The sequence below is a fragment of the Penaeus japonicus genome, unplaced genomic scaffold (genome assembly GCF_977035675.1).
Source record: "Penaeus japonicus unplaced genomic scaffold, GWHDUDI00000001_assembly GWHDUDI00000024, whole genome shotgun sequence".
NCBI classification, from domain to species: Eukaryota; Metazoa; Arthropoda; class Malacostraca; order Decapoda; family Penaeidae; genus Penaeus; species Penaeus japonicus.
This window is the reverse complement of record NW_028234426.1, coordinates 19,990,507-20,000,506: the sequence shown is the minus strand read 5'-3', so window position 1 is coordinate 20,000,506 and position 10,000 is coordinate 19,990,507. Positions and strand designations below refer to the sequence as shown.

Genomic DNA, 10,000 nt, shown 5'->3' with positions numbered 1-10,000 from the left:
TAATTGTAGCATTCTACTCTGAATATTTGTAAATAGGCTTTTTGTTACATAAGAACATTTAAATTTTCATCCAGGTTGTAGCAGCTTCCAAACATATTTTTGTCTATATTTTTAAAGCAATAATGTAGAGAGAATATATTTTATCTGTACAATACTGAAGATAGCACTTATTCTATTATCGGTACATGTTGCCTGTTTTGTACTAAATCTTCCAAAAAGAAGCTTGATCAAAACAGAAAAACATCAGCAATTTTAAGAGAGTTTCTAAGAACTCAGATCTGTGGCCTTACCTGAAGTCCTGCTTGCTGATTTGCCTGTCGCTCCTCCAATTCTTTCTTTTTCTCTTCTTTCCTTATTTCCATCAGATGCTTATAGTTGATAACCTTTGTAAAGAATATATATCCATTACATATAAGAGGACAAAAATGGAGAAAGAAAAAAAAAATCATAAAAAAAAAGGTGAAACAAGAGGAAGAAGGTTTCTATACTGCATGCACATTTCGGTATTTCATTTTTTAAATATAAAAGGAAAGCAATAAATACAGCAACTTGGAATTTTCCACTTTCTTTAGCTAAAACTGGTAGCTGATATCAGCATTTATTAAACTATGGGTTGTGACCCAAAAATGGGTGATTGTAAGATGTCTGATTAATAAAAATAAAAATAGTTTCTGTCACTTTTACATTATAATATTCTATAATCACAAAACATTTCAATGACTAATTGAACTTTTACATTATAATATTCTATAATCATAAAATATTTCAATGACCAATTGAACTTTTACATCATAATATTCTATAATCATAAAATATTTCAATGACCAATTGAACTATTAGTTGGCAGAGACAGAATTTAAGGTTCTTATCCAAGGTAAAAAAAAACACTGCCTTATATGCTGCAGTTAGCCTGTTACATGCATTAAAGAAAATTACCAGGTTCTACAAATTTTAGCTCTTGTCAAAATGCTGAACATTATAGTATAGATTATCTTCTGGAAACATCATTAATATAAAAAAATGGAAGGAAAATTATATAATATGGAAAATTAGATAACTGTGGGCTATATTAGAAATTATACCTTTTTCTTGGGTGGTTTTGCTCCAAGTTTTATGGCAAGATTAAGTCTCTCATCTTCTTGTTTCTTCTTCTGAAACCCAGTCATGCCAAACTTCATAACTTCAAACCTAAATTTCTTCATTTCTTCCTCTCCTGTTAGCACCTGAAAATAATAATTTTGTTAATAGTAGGAATATATAAAATATTTACTAGTAAATACCAGAGAAAAAAGACTCCTTCAGTAACCCATTTGTGCAGGATGACATGATAGCACGTCATGGGAATATTTTGCTCCAGCCGGGAGAGATCTCGCACGTGGAGGCTGCATGCACTTGTTATCTTCAAGGCAGGAGCAGCATTAGGCAAATAATTGCCATTTTACGAATGGGTTAACCTGTTGCAGGGTGTTATGACATACTGTCAAGTTTAGGTCCTGACAATCATCGTGATATACGTAACTATATTCCTCTAATAAAGAGCGGTGAACTGTATTCCTTTATCATAGAAAAAGTAATAACTCTATTGATGGTAATTATTATTATAATTTCTATAATAGCCACAATATTTGATACTATAAGTTTAATTTAGAATCACATACATAAAATGAGCCATGAGGAAAGAAATCCTTGACAGGTGTCAATCCACAGTCTCATCCTCCCATTAGCTTCAGAAAGCAACAACACTCAACAAGATGCTGATCACCCACTTTAAAGTACTGGATGTGCAGGATGTGCAGGCAGAATGAAAAAAGAAAGGTGATCCAGATTATGTACATCATCTGCAATGTGCCCTTGTGTCAATATGGCTGCTTTGTGCTGTGGCCCTAGCATCCAAAAGCACAGGTCTCCCTCCTCTTTCTTATATCTCTATGTTTTGTCATTGGGGATAGCTATTTCATTTGTTTTTGTTTATAAAAATACAAAAATACAACAACAACAAAAGTGTTTTGTCCTCCTATAAATCTGAATACTTCTATCACCCTGAGTGTGAAGAATATAATGAGCTGAATTTTAGTATTGCTACAACACTTACAAATCCTGTCAGTTGGCACATATAAGCCTAACAATATAGTACTACACTAAAAAATGCTGAATACAAAAAAAGCTGGTATCATAGCAAATGAAAGATATACAGTGTGAAAGGCTGAGATATGTCAAGCACCATTTCAAAATATAAGGTGTCTGGAGTGCCATGAATTAATGCCTGTCATGGGGCCAAAGTAAGTAAATCTATCCCAATCTCCAACAGGTTAGTACAACATACATGATATACTGATAATCATACCAATAGAGGAATCTTTTTAAGGTATTGCAAGAATATGGTATTCATAAGGGCTCATGCTATGACAATCATTACTGTCTACAAATTTATTCTGCAAATGCAATAGGCCTCCTACTATTTGTTCAAATTCAGATTTACTTTTATGGTTGGTATCAGTATTATACAAAACTAGAAATACAAAAAATGCTTGAAATCCTTATGTTCAAAAAGAATAAATAAATATGAAAATAGGTAAAATACACTCATCTGGAATACATATGGAACAAAGATATCTAGAAAAAGAATATTTAGTATTAAAAAATAGAAAGAAAAAGAAAAAAAGAAGTAAAAAAAATATTCCAAATACATGTCTTATGGTAACCAGACAAAACATATTCTGTCCACCCTCTGCAGAGTCCACATGAAATTTGTATTTATTAACCCATTGAAGATGGGGATAGGTTTATCTGACTGGTCCCTAATACAGGCACAACATGCCACCTGTGAGACACCACAAATGTTTGATTTCAGAGTATGCTCTCTTTCATTCTTTCAATCTGGGCTAATTGACAGTCTTTATTAATGTTATAGTACACTAAAATTGTAGTACAGGGGCCATATTAGCTCCTTATATGTCCAATATATTCAGTGTGATAGAGGTATCAATTCATATCATGCCACTTGTCTTCAGGCTAAAAACTTGATTGGCATTTTTGTCACATCATCCATTCACAATGGGTTAACCCCATTCATGCCGGGACTTATATTTGCCTAATGCTGGCAAGATAACAAGCACACACAGCCTCAAAGCATGATATATCTCCCAGCATGAAGCCACACTGCACCTCTCAGAGCGCTTTTCACTTGCTCGATTAAACGGGTTGATAAAGGATTTTTGTATTTGTCTACATTATTTTCACAAGTGAAGAAAAATGTGTCTAAACAAATGGAACTGCATATACATAAGTAAAGATGTACAATGTATGTTTAGAGGGAGTCAGCTGGTGGGAGCAAAATATTCCCATGACATGATATCCCATCATCCGGCGTGAATGGGTTAAAAGAGCAAAAGTTCAGAATGAGTAATATAATACATGCAGTTATATTTATCTTATAAAGCTTTAATAGAATTTACTTTAATTTGACTCTTACCGATTCTGGGGATTCTTGTGAATTCTCCTCATTCTCCTCTTCTTCATTTTTTCTTTTCTTTCCAGATCCTCGTTTCTTGGTGTAATCAATTATAACAACCTCCTCTCTGGGTTTCTTCTGGGCTGCTAAAGTCAGTGTGTTAATGGATCCTTTTGATTTCTTTGTAGTTTCTTTAACTTCTTTTGGCTTTGGTCCTCCCAGCAAAGCAGAATCATCAATGCCTATAGTATAAAACTGAAGTTAAAGAAACTTCATTCTAGAACCATTAGAGAGCCAGGTAAGCTCCAAAATTCAGATATAGAAAATAAATACAAATATGGATCTTAACCCTTCCATGATGGGCCACATCTTCAGAAGTTGTGCATCTATATATAATATATTTGCAAAGTGATACAAACTATCCCTAGTTACATGACTGCAAGAATAACTAGCTTCTAATATCAATAAAAGGAAAAGCACTACGAAAGTGATCTGAAACATGACCCATCACCTAAGAGTTAACAGTGCTTCCATCAAACGACAAGTGTCTCACACAACCTTTTGGGAACTTACCAAAATCATCAATCATCTTCAGGAGAGGTTTCTTCAGCTGCTTCTTTAAGCTTAAATGTTTCTTCTTAGCTAATAATTCTTCTCCTGTAATGAAACCTTCATCTTCTTCATCCGTGAATGCATCACTGACATCACTGTCATCTGGTGGAATCTCAGTTATTATCTTGAAGCCATCATCTGTCATTTTTGATCCCTTCTGGTTAGTTGAAGGCTGATGTCTGGCATCAACTTTCCTCTGTGCCTTTGGAGACGACCAGGCTTCCATGTCAATGTCTGACTCAAATGCATCTGATATATCTGAATCATCATCAGGTACCAATGAGACAACCTTGAACCCATCATCTGTAAATTTATGACCATTAACAATTTTAACATTTTCTATGTACTGCTTAGCATTATCATCACAAACAGTAAATTTCTCCTTCATTTTCTTCTCATTGGCAGGTACTCCTCTAGAATCAACGCATTCATCTACGTCTGACTCTTGTGAGCTTTTCATTGATTTTTTATTTTTTTTCACCAGTGATGGTAATTCTATTGTGTCTTCAGTTTTTTCTTCCACGATGATGTCTTGCTTGTTCTTTTTCCGTTTATTTTTTTTGGTTTTCCTTTGCATTTCACAATCTGTGTCAACTCTGCCTCCCACCACTTGATCACCTATAAAAAGAAAAAAAAAGAGTAAAATATCAAAAGTTTATATATGAGCTACTTACAAAAAATAAAAACAATTGCACTACTATTATCCAAATGAAATTCTTAATGCTTAATGCAATCCATAATAGAATATTGTATGATACATTTATATCTAAAATCAAATACATAATACAAATATTAAATTTTCTTTTTTTTCCCTTACTGAATCTGCACCTCAAAATTGCTGTGTCAGTGGTTCTCAACCAGGGGTACACAGCAAGAATTCAGAGGCTGTTATAAATCTACATTAACCCGTTAACGACGGATGACGTGTTTTTTTGTCATACATGACGCAGGACCTCTTGCCTGACAATGGGCGTCATGGCGTTCGGGGATTCTGGATCACTATGTTATTTTATTGTACTATAAGTAATGAGTGAGTGATGTTGACAATTGCAGTCATAATTATTATAACTGCCGTAATAATAAGCAAAATGGTTTTCAACTCACTTACAAAACCTAGATGGCACCACTTTCTTCTAGCACCAGCAGGAGAGAGAGCCTTGAATGGCACCCATCTACGGTCTCTAGCAAGCACTATCTCTATAGAGTGATGGCACATAGCAAGTTCCCGACATCTTGCTCTAAAGTACCGCAGATGAAAGATGTGCAGACCGAACGAGAGGAGGAAGGTGACTCACACCATGCCCAATGCCTACAATGTGACCCTGTGCCAGTATGGATGCCTTTTATTGTGGCACTCACTGTCAAAAGCACAAGTTTCCTTCCTCTTCCCAACCTCTTCATTTTGGATGGTTATAAGTTTCGTGTTTGTTCGTGACAGCACAGAAATAGGAAAAAATAAAGTTGTTTTTTTGTCCCCCCTAAAACAGTAATACTTCTATCACATTGAGTGTAAAGAAAAAAAATGAGTTGATATGGACCCTGAACTACAATTTTAGTCAACTGCAGAATTGATGGAGCCTGTGATATGACAGATATAAATTTCTGAAAATAGTAAAACACACAAAAAAAACAAAACACAAAAATGTCTCTAGCTCTACAATGAGTGACTAAAAGGGAGTGGGAAAAATAAAATTATGTTGCAGAAGCTGCCTCGATCAGAAATAAAACTCATCCTGGAGCCTGTGTAAGCAAATCTATCCCCCGTCGGCAATGGGTTAAACAGAACCTCTCTCCCTTCAAAGAAGATTTTTATGAGGATGTTGAAAATTACTCAAGGAGTCTACAAACAGCAATAGATTAAAACTAGACTTAAACTATGAGGTCAGTCATTAGGACACTACTTTTCACATCTTGTGAACATAGCAGAAAAAAATTATTGATAGTAGTGTGGCATATTTAAATTTGTAATGATCAATACTCTTAGCCTGACCTCTGACCTGCCACGCATTCTTACTGCAACACATGGTCATGCTTTATGCTACACTGCTGGCCAACCATCTGGCTGCAGAAGCAATATTTTAGCACCAACTGCCTTGAGGGGAGCCCAAACCCATGAGGGCTTCATGTCTTTCATGAACATGGGTTAGCCTCAACCGTCGACATCATACGAAACCATCGCTGCTCCAGCACCTACCATTCCCTTGTTTTGAGATTCCAACTGGGAGGATGAGGATAAAGTAGATGATCCCAACTACTTCGACGACAGGGACGATGCAGACAGTGACTGAAGTTATTATGAGCTGGACCATGACGAAGTCACGCTGGACAATGTATCAGCCCACAACATATCCATTACCTCCAATGAGCCCTTGTTGGAGGTCACCCACCGACATGTCTCCCACAACACCCCTGGGTTGAAGGGATGGAGAGGATGGTACAGATGTCGAAGGAGATCCTCAACTGTTTTTTTCCCCCTGAGCTGTGGCAGACTTTGAAGAGGGAGATAAACCTTTATGCTCAGTAGCAGCCGCTGAACTCATCCTTTCACATGAAGGCCTGGGAGGACACCTCTGTAGACGAGCTACAGAACTACATAGGCCTAAAAAAACTCAAGCGAAGTCCCAGCATGTATGAAGGCTGTAGTAGACCTTATGAATGTAGTGGGGCTCTTTGAAAAGGGATATCAGTTGTACTTGGATAATTGGTACTCCTTGCCCACTCTTTTTCACTATCTTCAGTCTCACAAGACGGAGGCTGTCAGCACTGGATGCAGGAAATTTATGCCAAAGGATCTCGCAGTAAAAAAGAAGGGAGACATAGATGGATGGATAAGAAGCAAGTGAATATATTTTCCACCATTCACAAAGGAAATTAAATTGTCGACCTTCCATCAAACAGAAGAAGGGAAATAAGGAAGAAACCCCACTGTGTTAATGATTACAATGACAGAATGAAGGGGGTTGTCATAAGTGACCAGCTCACACAGTCCTACCCAGCTACAAGAAAGACAAATAAATGGTATATAATACTACTCTACAACCTACTGGATGTGGCAATAGTAAATGTGCATGCTGTCCACAAGTAGCTGGGTGGGAAAATGACTGTTGGAATTCCGCAACCAGAGTGGAGGAGAAGGAGCATCGCCCCTCATCGCCCGGTGACACCTGCTTATTCTACCCGTTTACCTTCACAATCCCGTGCCCGCTCCAGTCCCGTTGCCACTAATACACTCATGACAAATATTGGTGGAAAGTATCATTGCTATAAACATTGTCGGGAAACTAGATGAAAAAGGAGCATGTCTCGGTACATATACCGAAAATGTGATGTAGCACTGTGTGCTACATGCTTCAGCAGATTTCAAGCATAGTACGTTGTAAAAATAATGATGTAAATAATGTATTTATGTATTCTTTACATATTTTTTATGATAAAAGAAAAATAAGATATAAAACTATGTTTCTATAAACCATGTCTCCCTTTTACTCATGGAAGAAAAAAGAAAAGTTATTATCATTGAACATGATATAACCATAATACAAAAGCTGGGTATTCCCCTGATACCTGATATAGATAGTATGGAGAAAAAATGATATAGAAAAAAAGTAAAAATGATGAGAAATTGAATAGATTTTCCAATATAAGGCCACAAAAGGTGACTTATTCTCAATTTGATACTTGTAGTTTTCACCAATCTTAGTAAGAACAAGAAGCATTGGAGTAATCCCGCACTATGTGTATGCAGCACATACCCCACTCTACCCTATAAGTCCCCAGAATACGAGTTTATGCCTACAAGGTAGTCTACCGGAACTATACCACACGCCAAGGATCACCGACCCAGAGGATTTGGGTTAACTCAAAACTACCAGCTCCCCACACTGTCCCCTTATGTAAAATACAGTGTAGTTGCCATATGGTATATCTCTGTCTCTTTACTATTCATACACCTAAATGAATATTTCATTGTTTTCTATGACAAACTTCACACGTATTCTAGTTGCATGACTTATTTGCATTTCCTCCAGCCATCCCCATATCCATGTGCCTCTGTTAGCCCCTCCTGCCCTTCTCCCTGCCTCAGTTATTTAATGTCTCAAGGTACACTTCCATCTTTTTACTATTTATACCTCTGCATAAATATTTCATGTTTTCTGTGAAAAAAATAATAAATCTTGTTTAATTTAAGCAATATTTGCTTGTGTTATATGCAGGTGTTTTGTAGGCATGGTAGCTTATTCCCGTTTTCCTTCCTATTCATGATAATTTTTCAATTATGAGGAGCACTTGCAAAACATTTTTTCAGATTTGATGCTCCAGTGTGCAGTCTGTACTTAACGTATGGTAATGAAATATACATTTACTGGTGCATAAATCCAAACTCTGAAATGTCAAAGACCAAAATTGGCCTTTGTGAAACTTGAATAATCATACTGTGTATGTGGCTGGGGATGAAAACCTTACCGTCTTGAACCCTTTTGGAACGGGTCACATCTCACGATCTTTGGCCTCGGGTGGGCATCTTAACCCATTGGTCGCGGTTTTAATAAAATATGTATACAGTCAGATGGCGGGTTTACATTGTTTGGCACAGTGCCATCTGCATCTATGACCGACTCTGCCTTGGCAGCAAATCATGACATCCGCTGTCAATGGGTTAAGACGTGTTTTCATTAAAAGCCAATAAAAATTCATCTTATGATTTCAAATTTATTCAAACCCTTCTCCACACATTGGGCTAATATTGAGTTACATTCACTAAAACCACTATAGATGCACACTGGACATCACAAGGTATCTGGTGATACCAATCTTGGTGGGTTTTATGATGCTGACCTACTCTTAGAGATTTTCCAAGATTTATCAACAAAGTTATACTAATTAGCTTTTGGTAAGATGTACTTCTTATACTACTGAAGGAATAACTAGCTTGTATCATGAACAACAAAATACAGTGCAAGAGTAATCCAACCCCACGAAAATGCCCGTTGCTGAAGTGTTAGTCAAGAAAGCATCTTGAAATTAAATATCAAAATTTACCCTAAATTATTATTTTATTTTATTTTATTTTATTCTATTTTATTTTATTTCATTTAAATTTATTTATTTATTCATTATTTAACCCTAAATTATTATTTTATTTTATTTTTTATTTTATTTCATTTAAATTTATTTATTTATTCATTATTTATTTATTTATTTATTTAATTATTTATTTATCTATTTTTTATATATATATATATATATATATATATATTTATTTTTATATTTATATTTATATATTTTTTTTTTTTTTTTTTTTTTTTTTTTTTTTTTAACAAATGACACAGCAATACTAAGTAGAGTAAATTTTCCAAACGTCTAACTTCGGGGCATATTTCGTTTGCAAAATCTGAACCCAATTACCTACCTGACTTTGCCTAGTTTTGAAGTTAGCCCTAGCCAAGGGTGGTTTTGCCCCCGCTGGACCCTCCCCCTTTTAAACCCATTCACGCCAGGGTGATTCCGGCTCTGAATGGTCAGAATGCAGGGGTTTTCGAACACATAAGCCTAACACCTCAGGATTCTCTGGTGCACTACCCGCGAGCCTGGGCTGTCGGCTCGCTCACTCCAAGTACTGGCCTTGACCAAATATCTCATCGCCGGCTGACCCAAAAACCATTAAACGTGTCAGCACGTCATCCGGCGTAAATGGGTTAAGGCACTTCATGCTACCTCGTACTATTTCAGGGCATATTTCATATGTAAAATCTTAACCCAATTACCCACCTCACTTTGTCCAGTTTTGAAGTCAGCCTTTGCCAAGAGGGGGCTATGCCCCCCTGTGGACCTCCCCTATTCAAGGCACTTAATGATACTTATGATACGTAATTCGTTCTGTAGATGAAAATGCTGTGACCAAGAATAACCTTCACACTGCGCCATGATGACAGCAAC

At 36.3% G+C, this 10,000-nt stretch overlaps 1 protein-coding gene across 1 annotated transcript in view; it reads right to left on the bottom strand.

Annotated features, from left to right (window-relative positions):
* The window catches only part of LOC122252323 (uncharacterized), an 11,445-nt gene that overhangs the window by 588 nt on the left and 857 nt on the right, over positions 1–10,000 (bottom strand). The window contains exons 2-5 of the mRNA XM_043014741.2: positions 4,025–4,681; positions 3,473–3,693; positions 1,083–1,223; positions 291–383 (exon numbers count right to left, since the gene is read on the bottom strand). Coding sequence (XP_042870675.2) covers positions 291–383; positions 1,083–1,223; positions 3,473–3,693; positions 4,025–4,681 — 1,112 coding nt within the window. The remainder of the gene's footprint in view (positions 1–290; positions 384–1,082; positions 1,224–3,472; positions 3,694–4,024; positions 4,682–10,000) is intronic.